At 36.8% G+C, this 15,440-nt stretch overlaps 1 protein-coding gene across 1 annotated transcript in view; it reads left to right on the top strand.

The window, feature by feature from the left end:
* LOC150084004 (HEAT repeat-containing protein 5B) overlaps nucleotides 1-15,440 on the top strand; it is a 406,846-nt gene that overhangs the window by 145,962 nt on the left and 245,444 nt on the right. The window contains exons 11-12 of the mRNA XM_090375841.1: nucleotides 9,051-9,162; nucleotides 15,019-15,171. Of these exons, the coding sequence (XP_090231967.1) occupies nucleotides 9,051-9,162; nucleotides 15,019-15,171 (265 nt within the window). The remainder of the gene's footprint in view (nucleotides 1-9,050; nucleotides 9,163-15,018; nucleotides 15,172-15,440) is intronic.

A 15,440-nucleotide genomic window follows, 5' to 3' on the forward strand; every position in this document is an offset into this window, starting at 1 on the left:
GCGGGAATTTATTTCCCATAGACATAAGGTTAAAAATAGGGGTTTATGTCCTCAACAATGAAATTAGTTAGCTAATTAGTTTGTTTAAACAGTGATTGATTTTTTGAAAGAAATGAAAATGTAGCCTGTAAAATCAAGCAAATTATAATAATAGAGAAATTATTTACGACTTACAAATGTTATAAAGAAAATGTTTATTCTTCATCATCATTGACTAAATGCACACTCGTTGATCACTCATTATTGGCTCGGCACTTGTTGGTTTGTTGCACAAGGAGTCGTCTTCTTCAGAAATGTTTCAAGAGGCATTTGTTTCCAAGATAATCTTCTCTTTTAATTATAAATTTCATGATTGCATGCATAAGCATTTTTTAACGGCACTCACAAATTGCAACTAACATGATTCGCATGGAGTAACAAATTTACGAAGCTTATGAAAAAAGGAATGAAGAGAAGAGTCTGAAATTTTATTTGTTTTTTATACGATTGAAGATTTCAGTAAAGGGAAACACATTTCACCATAATAATGTAAAAACCCACACAATTCCAGCTGTCGGCATTTTTGCAAATGCAATAACATTGAGTTTACTACCATTTATAATTGCTTGCAGTAACAGAAAAGTCTGATAAACTGGAAAGTGCAAATTGATTTTATTGTGTTACGGTCGTGACCTCCAGAAATGTGCTTTAGAAAAATATCACAAAGGCATTTAAAATTGATTCTTATAACAGAACATATGATAACGATGAAAGTGTGGTGCATTTTAATGATTTGAATTGGTAACTAATACAATTTACAAACCATGCTCACAACCTTTTATATGGCCTTGAGGTCATGCTCGTGACCATAAAAATGACATTTTGGAGTGATAAATAGCTTGGTTATACAGTGAAGATTTCAACTTCCGAGATCTTGATACGAATTACCAAAAAACAATGTGTTATTGGGTTCACATTACAATATTTTAACAATACGATGGTAGTAGTAGTAGTAGTGGCATGTGATGCAAGAAAGTAAGTGTATGAGCTTATGCAGCATTAGCCAAAAAAAAAAAAAAAAAAATCACACCATTCCCTCCAAATGCCTGTCCAGTTCCTCCTTAAATTTATTCAACCTATCAACTTCCACAACGACAGATGGAAGTTTGTTCCAGCAATTAACCACCCGCTGGCTAAAGGCAAATTTCTGCACATCTATTCTACATCTGTCTTTTCTTAATTTGAATTTATGCCCCCTTAGGTTTGTAATCTTAACAAGTGGAAGGATCCCATTAGAATTCAGCGTGCTCAACCCACTCAAGGTTGAGCACACTGGTTGGTGTCTCTGGAACTGATTAATATCATAAAGCAGGGTGACGTATATTGTATAGCTGTGCACATGAATGTTTAACATTCATTTTTTGCAATTAATGTTCATATTTTCGATTTTGTTGATACATGATACTTGGGGAAAAAACTCCTAAACCCGGGAACTCGTAAAGCGAAGACTGCCTGTACTTGAAATGACATTCAGAAATGCAGATCTACATGTGTACTCCCCAGTACGTATGCTGTACTGTGTTTTTTGTATCATTTCGTTCCTGTACAAGTGATCCTGCAGTACACCAATAATTGTGGATTCCATCATGGCATAAATCCCATCAGCTCTTGATACCTCTTTCATATTCATTCATAACAATTTTTCTACAAGTTCATTTTCAGTAACCACACAGTTGTCTAGTTCTCAGTACCTGTTTTCTAGGCTAGTGGAACTGTCAAGCCAAAAATAATGTTCACATATAAATATTAATACAGGTAATTTATTTTTCTCCTTGGCCATCTCTTTAGGATCACCAGTGATGTTACCAAAACTGTCTCGTAGTGGACCGTAATGGTTCTGTCCCTTCTTTCTAGTGTTCACGTTTGCAAAAAAATATGTATTTTTTGAATTTTTCTGCCTTTGCCATTGTCTCTTCAGTTTGCCATAGAATTACTCCCTAAGAAATTTTATTACAGATTAATTTATTCTGTCATAGTGCATCTTTCCATTGTGTTGCTAACCATCTCAGTTCAGTGCTCATCCACTTTATGGCCCAGATATAATACTGTCAAGGTATAAAAAAATTAGTTGCTTGTAGAATTATTTTTTGGAACATATCTCATTCAGCATTTCTTTTTAGATTCACCAACTATTTATAACAAATAGAATTTAAATAATCCCTAAGGCCATCATAATTTTCCTTAATGCTATCCTTAATGAAACCTGCTAATTATCACTACCTGCTAATGATTCCTTAATGCAGATGTTCTCAATATCACTCAAACCCTTGTGAAAATGAGATCAAGAGTATTTTCTGTTGTGCAACATGACTAATGCTGCATCTTAGGTGTAGTTGCTATCTCTGTTCCATCATTGACAAAAACAGATTTTAAAAGTAGTATTTGCGAAATATATTAGTTAAAAATAGTTACAGTAGAGTATTGATAATGCGAACTAATTCAGACCGCAGTTAATTCGGATTTCTGATTTGTTCGGATTTTCAAACTTATCAAAAATACCATTCTGGAAATTTAAAAAAAAAAACGGTTTAGTAAGTTTAGAAATAAAAACACTAACTTGTACTTATGTATTTTTATTGATAGGTAACAAAATAAATTGAACTTTCAGCCACAATAACATATATGTATCCTTTAACGAAAACGTTACTTATTTTTTGCTGCACCTTATTTTTACTTATTTTTTCGAACTTCTGTTCCGGGTAAAATAATGGAGTCACTGGTTAAAAATGCTTTGCAGGATCATCTAGACAAAACTGCAGCAGTAATTCAGACACAGCATGGATTTGTTAAGGGAAAGTCTTGTCTGACAAATTTGATTGGATACAAAGTGGTTACAAAGGAACTGAATGCAAAAAAATAATTTTTATATCATATACTTGGATTTCAGGAAAGCTTTTGACACTTGTGCACGGAAGACTACTGTACAAATTGGAGCAGAATGGTATTAAGAGTAAGTTGCTACAATGGATAAAAGGGTGGTTGAGTGGAAGAAGACAGAGGGTGGTAATCAATGGACGCTGCTCTTCATGGACTAATGTTATTATTGGAGTCTCACAGGGTTTGGTGTTGAGCCCACTGTTTTATTATTTATCAGTGATATTGATGAAGGTATATCAGGCTTAGTGTCAAAGTTTGCAGATGATACAAAGGTTGGCAGGGTTATTAATGACAGTAATGGCAGTGTGCTACTGCAACAGGATCTAGAAAATTTGGGCAGATGGGCTGAGAAGTGGCAACTGAAGTTTAACATTGTCAAATGCAAAGTACTCCATATGATGGGTAGAAGTAACCCCAGAGGAACGTACCAACTGTGTGGTACTACACTTAGACACAGCATGGATTTGCTGTGGGTGGTTGAAAATGAAAAAGACCTGGGGGTAATTGTGCAGTCAGATAAGAAGTTTTTTGAGCAGTGCAGACAGGCTGCCAGAGCAGGTCATGGGGTTTTGTCAATGATATACAGGAATTTTGCTAGTAGGGAAAAGATGATTATCCCTTTGTATAAGGCAATGGTCAGGCCATGCCTTGAGTACTGCATACAAGTCTGGAGGCCTCATTTTAGGAAGGATGTAGAGTTGCCCGAGCATGTACAGAGAAGGGCAACAAGATTGGTGAGGGGAACAAAGGGTTCCTCTTACCAAGAGAGGCTTAAGTGCTGCAAATTGCAGTGGATGGAAACTAGGCACCTGCGAGTTGATGTGATTGAGGTGTATAAGGTCTTGAATGGGTTGAGCACACTGAATTCTGATGGGATTCTTCCGCTTGCTCAGATTACAAACCTAAGGGGGCATAAATTCAAATTAATTAAAGACAGATGTAGAATAGATGTGCAGAAATTTGCCTTTAGCCAGCGGATGGTTAATTGCTGGAACAAGCTTCCATCTGTTGTTGTGGAAGTTGATAGCTTAAATAAATTCCAGGAGGAACTGGACAAGCTTTTAGAGGGAATGGGTGTGTGAATTTTTTTTTTTTTTGGCTGATGGCACATAAGCTCATATGCTTGCTTTCTTGCATCACATGCCTCTATTACTTTATTTCTTTTCTGCCAGATCTCACTCTTTTCAGCAAGAGTAGTTGAGTTGGATGGCATTCAATTTGTTGCTTGTACCTAGATTTCATGAGTAGCACAGTTGGTAGAATCACCGTTATAGAGTCCCTTCGATGACGGGAGGAATTTTTATGGGCCTTTTTCACAATGTGGCTGAGTTAGTCAATCTCTGATGAAGGCAGCATAGTTCTTCTCATCCAGAAGGTTTTTTCATCCAGAAAGTCGACCAGAGAACATATGCAATTTATAGACAGTATATGCGGAGCAATACGGCCTTAGTTGCCAATGCTCCCAAAATCCAATAACAACAAATAGCATAGTAGAAAAGGCCTACGTGCTCTGGATTCATTACGAAAACTTTTTATTTTTGTTGCTCAGAGCAAAACTGTAAATACAACTAATGAGCTTTCGGCTGGGAGGCAGCCTTCTTCAGATTGAATACATGAATGGCAGTTGGAATAGAGATGTGCACTGCCAGGATGGTGCGTGAGGCAGTGCACATCTCTATTCCAACTGCCATTCATGTATTCAATCTGAAGAAGGCTGCCTCCCAGCCGAAAGCTCATTAGTTGTATTTACAGTTTTGCTCTGAGCAACAAAAATAAAAAGTTTTCGTAACAAATAGCATATTCAAGGAATAGGTATTAGCTGTTCTCATTTTTTTTTTTTTTTTTTTTTTTTGCACCATCTTTTTAATTTATGTTATGGTTGACTTTCCAACCCTGTAAAATTTTGCTAACGAAGATCCGCTTTCTCCCTTTGAACGTGTGTTTAAAATCTCACACTTCAGTTTAATTGTTAAATATTTCTGATTCCTTTTAAAAGATGAAGTGTGTTTAGTTAGTACTGTATGTATGTTAATTAAGCTATGTACTTAAGCATTAATTTATTTTTATTTTACTAACCTGTGAATAATATTCTTATGGTTTTCCTGTGTCATTTAATTTTGCTAATTGGTAAAGTAAAATAAAAGTATAAATTTGTGCTTTATATCTTCATTTTTATAGCTTGTGGATAATATTCCTCTGATTTTTGCTTATTGCAATTGACGTTTAATAGAATCAAAATTCAATTCGCAAACATGATCACAATAACCGATGCTTACTGTAATTATTTTATGGCACCAGCATAAAAAAAATAAATGTTTGCTCATTCGGATTGTCGACTCTGTACTGTATTTGAAATTTAAAATAAGTAGCACTGCGACCATTGAAAATGACAACTAAATGGTCCTCTGCAACATTATACTAATTTTTCCACTTATCACTCATTTGAAACTGCATTTAATCCTGTTAGTCACTGGAGAAATTCATATTGTGCTCTTCGCTTTGAGCTGTAGTTGATCTCATATGGGAAGGAGGGATGGAATAAAAGAATTTTTAAGCCATCACAGCATCTGAATTAAATTGCACAGACATAATACAGTGGTGCACTATATGGCCGATGTTGTTGATGTGTTAAAACTAACAACAAATCAAATCAGCCACTCCCACATTAGTGGAGAATGGCCTATTCCACTATAATAAAAGACAGATGTCATTATTCACTTCATTTTATATGGGTAGCATTTGTGAACTGATAATTATACCAAGCATAGGAAAATGCCATGCCAAAGTTTGAAAAAGTGTTGATTTTTGGCACCAGGAAGGTAGATGTTTCTCTGCTGGTCAGCATGTCATTATATACCCCTGTAGAATGACCACCGCATATCCAGGAGCAATATGGCCTTAGTTGCTAATGCTCCAAATAACAAACAAATAACAAATATACCCCTGTAGACTTAATGCAAGAATGTCCAAATGGCAGCCCACACATGTCCATATAATTCATTTTTTGCAGCCTGTAAGAGTATTCTGCCATTCCCATAATGTGTTAGTGATTTCCTCCTCTTTAAAAAAGAGACAGCAAATCTTGTTGAAAACAACTTATGTAAATTGCTAACAAAATACAGCATGTAATTTTTAAAATGATTTCACATCATCCAAACTGTTTTTTTGTCAGAAGTAAATTCATTATTTTTTTCTAATTTCGTTATATAACATTACAGTATATTAGCAGTGGTAAATGATGCAAGAAAGAAAGCTTATACAGCATAAGCAAAAAAAACACCTTCCCATTTCACCTATTCATTCCCTCCAATAGTTTGTCTAGTTCTTCCTTGAATTTGTTTAAACTGTCAACTTCTAAAATAACAGATGGAAGTTTGTTCCAAAAATCAACTACCTGTTGACTAAAGGAAGACTTCTGCACATCTATTCTGCAATCGTCCTTCCTCAGTTTGAATTTGTGTTCCCTCACATATGTGGTCTGAGCAAGAGGAAGAATCCCATCAGCATTGAACTTGCTCGATCCATTCAAAGCGCTAAACACCTGAATCAGATCACATCACAGGTGCTGCATCTCCAGACACTGCATGCAGACCTAAAGCCTTTCTTGGTAAGAATACCCCTTTGTTTTGCTCGACAATCTCATTGCCCTTCTCTGTGCTCATTCCAGCAGCTCCACATCCTTCCTAAATTGAGGCCTCCAGACCTCCATGCAGTGCTCAAGATGTGGCCTGATGATTGGCTTATAAAATGGAAAAGACCTGCAGGACAATTGTGCAGTCAGACATGAAGTTCTCTGAGCAATGCAGACAAGCTTCCAGGACAGCTCATGGGTTTTTGTCAATGATATACAAGAATTTTGATGGTGCCTCCGTAGCCAGGTGGGCAGGAGCGGCAGTGCGTAGCACACACTTCTTGATTTCAATTTCACCCCTCCGTTCATTCCAAATACCTGTCCAGCTCGGCCTTATATTTTTTTAGGCTATCAACTTCCACAACAAAAGAAGTCTGTTCCACCAATCAACTACCCACTGGCTAAAGGCAAACGTCTGCACATTTATCCTACAACTGTCTTTCCTTAATTTGAATTTATACCCTCTCAGGTGATTATTCTTAGCAAGAGGAAGAATCCCATCAGCATTGAGCATGCTCAAGCCATTCAAGGCTTTATACACCTCAATCAGATCACCTCACAGGTGCCTAGTCTCCAAACACTGCAATTTGCAAAACTTAAGCCTTCCTTCATAAGAGCAACCCTCTGTTCCATTCACTAAACTTGTTGCCCTTCTCTGTATTTGTTCAAACAGCTCTACATCCTTCTTAAAATGAGCCCTCCAGAACCTGTATACAGTACTCAAGGTGTGGCCTGACCATTGCCTTATATAAGGGGATAATCACCTCCTTATCCCTGCTAGAAAAATTCCTGTATATCATTGACAAGACACAATGAGCTACTCTTTGCAGACAGTCTGCACTGCTCAGAAAACTTCATATCTGCCTGCACAATTACCCCCAGGTCCTTTTCATTCTCCACTGTCAGTGTAGTACCACAGAGTTGATACATTACTCTGGGATTACTGCTTCCCATATGTAGTACTTTACATTTGTCAATGTTAAACTTCATTTGCCACCTCTCAGCCCATCTGCTCAACTTTTCTAGATCCTGTTGCTGCAGCATACTGTCATTAGTGTCATTAACAACCCTGCCAACCTTCGTATCGTCTGCAAACTTGGACATTAAGCCTGATATACCATCATCAATGTCATTTGTAAAAACAAAAAACAACAATGGACCTAACACTGAACCCTGAAGGACTCCACTAATAACCTTAGTCCACGAAGAGCAGTGTCCATTGATTAGCACTCTGTCTTCTCCTACTCAACCATCCCTTTATCCATAGCAGCAATTTGCCTCCAGTTCCACACTGCTCCAATTTGTGCAGTAGTCTTCCATGTGCAACAGTATCAAAGGCCTTTCTAAGATCCAAATATATGATATCAAAGTTATTCTTTGCATCCAGCTCCTTTGTGACTACATCGTAGTATCCAATGAAATTGGTCAGACAATTTCAAACAAACTTATGGCGCCTCCATAGCCAGGTGGGAAGGAGCAGCAGTGCGTAGCACACGCTTCTTGATTAGACCGGGGTTCGAGCCCATCACCACCAAATACGGAGGATGCAGAAAGGTCAGGGAATGACCACCACATATCTCCGGAGTAATATGGCCTTAGTTGCTAATGCTCCTAAAAAAAACCACAACCACAACAAACCCATGCTGTGTTCGAGCTATAACTGAAGTCTTCTCTAGATGATCCTGCAATGCTTCTTTAACCAGTGCCTCCATTAACTTCCTTGGAACAGAAGTTAACTAGCAGGTCTGTAATTACCTGTCTCCCTTTGATCCTCCTTTGTGGATTAGGGTCACATTTGCACATCTCCAGCCCATGGGTACCTTCCCCGAGTCCAGGGAAGCTCTCATAATTATGGCTAAGGGTTTGCTTACATCCTTTGCTGCCTCCTTTAATATAACTGGATAGATCCTGTCTACCTCAGGTGCCTTTTTTATGTTTAACTTCAACAATTTCTCCTGCACTTCGCTCTCAGTTATCACAAAATCATTTAGCTCCCTGTTAGAGTTTGATAAATTTCTGGCACTCCCCTCATTGAATAACTCCTCATGTGTGAATGTAGATGCAAAACATTCATTTAGTTTGTTAGCTACCTGAGCAGGATCATCAACAGTTGAACCATCAATATCAAGTTTTTGTTTTATATTTGTATTTGTTTTATATTAAATTTAACAGTTAAATCTAATTTATTAGATTTAATTTTCTATTTGAATGAAATGCTCCTGCGGAATATAAATTATAAATTCTTTAAGAAAAAAAAATAACAACAGCCACTTCAATGTGATATTTCTTCCAACAATCCTGTTATGATGTTACTTTAAACTTTGTATAATATTTTTATTAGAGCTAAAATTAAATACAGCTGAGTTTTCCTTTCACCTAAGGTTTTAATGTTGTTTTTATTTGTTATTGTCAGAGTATTTTGCAATTTCTTATTAAATTGAAATTTAATACCTTTCCTATTATGGATGAAACTTTTTTTTTTTCTTTATTTATTTTTATACAGATGATATTTAATCTGGCAGAAGACTTGTTACGTAGTGCTTCTCAGAACAGCAGACTCTCTATGCAGCGCACCCAAGCAGGATGGCTAATGATTGGAGCAGTTATGACCCTTGGTAAGCTTATTATTATTTATTTCACTGTAACGCAGAATGGAAAATATAACCGGGATGAGAATCATTCCAGTGTTATTTTTCATTTTCAGATCATTAAGTGTATTATTTTATTTGACATTTTCTTAATGTGATTAGTATTCTATATGTGTGTAATAACTTGCTTAACAAAAGGAATTTATTTACTTACAAAAAACTAGTTTGAAAACTTGTTGAGCTGTGATTATAAGAACTGAGACTTGAAGTTCACAAAGCCTAGAGCAGATTTTATTCTTTTGTTCATTTTTTCTGAATGTTATAACCAATTGCTGTAAAGTTTTGGCTATGGAGGGAAAAATTAAAACTGTTGGCCTGAATTGGCTTTGCTCTAGTCTGAAGCAACTAGCCCAACACAAAATAACCACCTTTTTATTAACCCTTTGCATCACTCTATAAGCCTTTGTTATGTGGTACATATAACTGTCATTCATATTCAATTTTTGTATATTATTTCCTGTTGTGTAATTTCACCCTTCTTCTTCCAGTCACATAGTTCCCTGAGGAGCTGTCGTGGCCACCAACAAATTCCTCCAACTACATCGATCATGTGCTATATGTGCTATATATGAGCAGCATCGCAAAGTGTCATACCCAGAAGTTCACTGATCCCATCCTTCCACCTAGTTGCAGGTCTTCCTCTGCACCTCTTCTCCTCGGTTTTTTCTTCCATTATATTCTTCAACAGAAAGTTTTCCCTTCTTACTATATTACCAAAAATCTTGATTTTTCTTTTGTTGATGCTATGAAGAAGAATTTTAGGCCTGCCAATTTTATTCAATACCCACTCATTTGTTCTTCGATCCGAGTAAGAAATACGCAGTATTCTCCTGTAACACCACATTTCAAATACCTCAATTTTCTTCCTGTCAACTCTTTTCAGATTCCATCCTTCACATCCATAAGTGGCAACTGGAAAAATTAACGAATCAATGATTCGCAGTTTCGTCTTTAGGGGCAGATCATGATCTCTCCATAATTTTATCAGATCAGTGACCAACGTTTTAGCAATTGCCTGTTGTCTCTTTACATCATTTGAGCAGTCACTATTTTTATTTATTTTTGACCCTAAGTAATCAAATTCATCAACTTCTTCGATATCTTGCCCATTAACCTTCACCTTACTGGAATCAAGATTATCACCAATCACCATAATTTTAGTTTTACACACATTCATAAACAATCCTCTTTTCTTACTTGCTTCACATACTCTCCTCAGAGTTTCTTTAAGATGATCCTTAGAATTGCAAATTAGCACAGTTATCATCTGCTTAGCAAAGATTGTTTATCTTCTGTCCTCCAATTTTGATGACAGTCTTCCAAAAGCTTCAAGCATGATATCTTCGGCATAAAGATTAAAAAGGTAAGGTGACAAAATACAGCCCTGCCTGATACCATTACCTATTGTGAAAAAGTCCGTGTTTCCCATGTTCGTTCTCACAGTTCCTTCCTGTTCTTGATAGATTCAGCTCCACATAATTCAGCTTAATCAGCTGAATTATGTGGATTGGAAAACCCATAATAGTTATCATTTCCCATAATTTCTCATGTTGAACACAATCAAATGCTTTTGCATAATCTATAAAACACAAAACGACTGGAACATTGAATTCTTTGCATTTTTCTGTAATCAGTAATAGGCTTAAGATCTGATCTCTGGTTCCTCTACCCCTTCTGAAACCTGCTTGCTCTTCTGGCATTTCTTCAAGTTTTCTTGAGATTCTATTCAATATAATTTTAAGAATAATCTTCCTAGCTTGAGAAATTAGGCTACTAGTCCTGTAATTTGAACAAATTTTCAGATCTCCTTTTTTTGGTAAGGGAATGAAAATTGGTTTCTTCCAATCTGATGGCCACTGTCCTGTTTCCCAAATTTTTACAATCATTTTATGAAAAAACTCTGCGCCCTTCACACCTGTAGCTTTAATCAATTATGCTGGGATTTCATCAATTCCAGGTGACTTGCCACATGTTAGTTCTCTGATGGCTTTTTCAACTTCTTCCTTCAGTGGAACTGGTTCAAGAACGCACTCTTGAAAAGGGGGTGGCAGATCATTAGTGCCAGCAGGTGCTCAGAAGAGCTGCTCACAGTATTCTTTCCACCTTCCTTTGATTGTGTTTTCCTCTGTTAAAATTTATCCTTTGGAGTCTTTAATTACATTAAGTTTTGGTCAGAACTTTTGTCTTAAGGACTTAATAACATCATACATCTTTTTAGTGTTGTTTTGTTTGTTGTGGTATTCGATTTCTTTACACTTTCAATGGATATAATCCTGTTTGTCCTGGCTTAAACAGGGCTTGATGACTTTGCTTAGTTCGTGATACTCTTCGTTTCCTTGTACACCCTGGGCTTTTGCAGTTCTTCTCTGTTCAATAAGTTTAAAAGTGGCTTCTGTAATCCAAGGCTTCCTGATGTTTGACCTTTCCCTAATGTGTCTATTTGCTAAATCCTTAATAATGCTTTTTGTATTTTCCCACATTTCCTCAGGCAGCATATCTTCATTTAGTTCTAATAGAGCTTAAAAATGATTGCCTGTTTCAAGCATATAATTGTTTGGAATATTTTCTACATCCAATCGTCTAGGGAAAACCTTATTCATGATCTTTTTCAGCTTCAGCTTGAGAACAATGTGGAGCAGCTGATGATCACTGCCACAATCTGCTCCAGGAAGTCTTTTTGATGTGATTACACTGAAATGCCACCTTTGCTGCAAAAGGATATAATCAATCTGATTCCTTGTTTTATGATCAGGAGATTTCCATGTGTAGAGCCTTCTCGGGTGCTGCTGAAAGCAGGTGTTATATATGACAAGACTGTTCAGATGACAGAATTCAATTAAACTTTCACCCCACTCATTTCTAGTGCCAAGACCAAACCTACCACATTTTGGACTAGAAGAAACTGTCTTGCCTACTTTTGCATTAAAATCACCCATTAGTATCAAAATATCCTTTTTTGGGACCAGATCAAGAGCTGACTGGAGATTTTCATAATAAATGTCCATATCTCCGTCTGTAGATGTTGATGTCGGTGCATGTACAACTAAAACTGTGAGATTTACTTGCTGGCTCTGAAGTCTAACAATCATCATTCTACTATTAATAGGATTGTATCCAAGAAGAGACCTTGAACATTCCTTATTCAAAATGACAGCAACACCATGTTCTTTTACTTGGTCATTTCCAGAAAAAACAACCAAAAACCCATTTCCAGTTTTGAAATGATCTTGTCCTGTTCACACGACTTCCGTTGCTCCTAAAATGTCAATTTTATACCTATCCATTTCTTTGATGACCATATCCATCTTGTCTTCTTTTAAACTTTTTACATACTATGTGGCCATGTTTACCCTCTTCTTTCTTAAATCCAATTTTTCAGGGCACACAATGTCATCCGGGATCTGGTTAACAGCAGTTTTTGGAGTTGTTTTTGTTGTGGTCTTTGTGGCATCAGATAATGTGGTGGTATGCCATTGCCTACCACATGGCCGATTTTGAAAGGGGCCGGCTTTAATCATAGGAAGAGTCATCATGCATCTCACGAGATGCTCGGGAAGAGAAAGTTGACTACAGCAGAGCCTTGCTTATTGCAGAAAGGCTGATTGTAGCTGGCTTTCGCCTGGTTTCCAGAGGTCGTCGTTTATATATATACAGGGTGTCTCAAAAATACATGGCATAACTTCAGGAATGAGTTCCTCATATGTAGACAATAAAAATATTTTGTTTCAACATAGTTCCGGAAATGCTTGGTTCCCGAGTTATTAACCGGAATGTCTTATCTCCCGCAGGTGATTTCCTTCATCACAAGGTATTGACAGAATCTGGTGGTTTTCCATTCTAACCATGTACTCAAATCAGGAGCAAGTGGGTATGCACTTTACGTACGGTTTGGCAGACAGCAATGCTCTGGAGGCTCGTCGTTTATATCATGAAAGGTTCCCAGAACGAAGATGTCCAGACAGGAAAACGTTTGAAGGTGTCCATCGCCGCCTTTGTGAACATGGGACCTTTACACCTTGTGCTGCCGACAGAGGATGACCAAGATCTACGACTCCTGAAGTAGAGGAGGAGATTTTGGATGTTGTGCATGCCACTCCTGGAATCAGCACACACAGAATAGCAATGCAACTGGCTGGTCAACTTTCGACTATTTGGAGGGTGTTGCGAGAACACCAACTGTATCCTTACCATCTGCAATGGGTACAGGCCTTGTCACCATCAGATTACCCTGTCTACATAAAGTGCATATCCACTTGCTCCTGATTTGAGTACATGATCAGAATGGAAAACCACCAGATTCTGTCAGGTCAGTACCTTGTGATGAAGGAAATCACCTGCGGGAGATAAGACATTCCAGTTAATAGCTTGGGAACCAAGCATTTCCGAAACTATGTTGATATAAAAGATTTTTATTGTCTACATATGAGGAACTCATTCCTGAAGTTTTGCCGTGTATTTTTGAGACACCCTGTATATATGTATCAATCAATAGGACATGCCCAATTTGCAAATGTGATATACAAGGGGGTGCTGATAAATTCTCCACCTGACTCACATACTTTTTTTTTTTTTTTTACAAATAGGTGTCAAATTATGAAAGAGCATTCATTTGTTTGTATTAAACAGCCCATTTGTCTCAAAAAACTGAAATGTCCATTTTTAATTTTTACAGGTTGAAAGGGTGCCAGCCCAAAACGTCACTTTCAGCAAAACTTGAAAGTATAGCAGTTATGATATACCTGTTTTTTTGGGTAAAACACCAAGGGAAATTCGTGCTGATATGTTGTTAACATTAGGAGAGCAGTGCCCATGCTATTCAACCATCAAAAGTTGGGTTGCAAAATTTAAAATGAGTTTTTTTTTTTTTTTTGGCACTGAGTATGCAAAGGAGACTGGAAGCCTAATTTCTGCAACAGCGTCTGAAAATGTTGATGCCATTCACACCATGATATTTTCTGACAGATGAATTTCTGCCAAATGGAGAGGTGAGGCTCTAGGTATGTGTTGGATATGTTTTTTCATAACATTTTGGAGATGCAAAAGCTTTCTGCCACTGAAATGTCTGAATTCTAATCAAAAGCTACCATGTGTCCTATCTTTAACTGCCATTCTTCTCCATTTTGAGCAAGGTGCCAATGATTTTTTTTCCTCCCCACAAGTTGTGACCATGAAGAAACATGGTTATTTCATTATGATCCAGAGACCAGAGAAGAGTTGAAAGAGTGTGGACGTAGTGGCTCCCCTGTCTAAAGAAGATCCACACCCAAAAGTCTGATGAGAAGCTTATCACCTCTCTCTTTTGAGACAGGGATGAAATTTTACTTATTGATTATCTGAAAAAGGTAAAACAATTAACTGCTGATCATTATTCATCACTTTTGGAAAAATTTAGGGGGGAAATGAAGGCGAAGTGCAGAGAAAAGCTCATCCTAGGAGTCTTGTTCTTCGAGACAATGCTCTGGCAAGCACAGCATATTAAATATATGTCAAAGTGGCTGAACTAGGCTTCTGGCTGTATAATTATCAGCACCCCTTATAATGATGCCCTTTGGACTTAGTCATCATGATATATATTCTAAACCACACAACCATTTATATAAGGCAGTATTTCTTAGTCCTCTACTTTTGGGTACCTCGTTTTGATCAAAACCAAATTTGATGACTCATGTTATGAGACTCTCTTATTAGCCATAACCAGCTTTTTTTAATTTATTTATTTTGAAGGTTTTTTTAACCTTCTGTTCCAGTTTTTGAGTTTTCAGCTTTCTAGTAAGATGGCAGTGAGACAGACAAATTTCCTAATATGCATTTTTTTCCTGTTAGGACCACCTGTTGTGCGTGGACTTCTTCCTAGAATGATGCTCCTATGGAAGAATTCCTTTCCTCGATCTACAAAAGAATTAGAATCAGAAAAAAGTAGAGGAGATGCTTTTACATGGCAAGTGACATTAGAAGGAAGAGCTGGTGCTTTAGCTGGTACGCTAAATTCTAAGTAGTTAAACTTCCATTATTTGTTGTATTCTAAGATTAAATTTTTATAGTTGATAAAAATTCTGATTCACCAATATGTAATTATGATAAATATTAATAAATATTCACTATAATTTTGGTGAAGTTTAGTTAATATTCTGTGTCCTACATAATTTTTGTATATGAAATATACAAAATACTTATTATGGCTTATTAAACAAAACACTTGTTAAAAATATTTTAAAATAATATTTTTAACTAAAATAAAATAAAAT

Source organism: Mastigoproctus giganteus, chromosome 6, assembly GCF_048544385.1.
Source record: "Mastigoproctus giganteus isolate SK-2022 chromosome 6, ASM4854438v1, whole genome shotgun sequence".
Taxonomy (NCBI): domain Eukaryota; kingdom Metazoa; phylum Arthropoda; class Arachnida; order Uropygi; family Thelyphonidae; genus Mastigoproctus; species Mastigoproctus giganteus.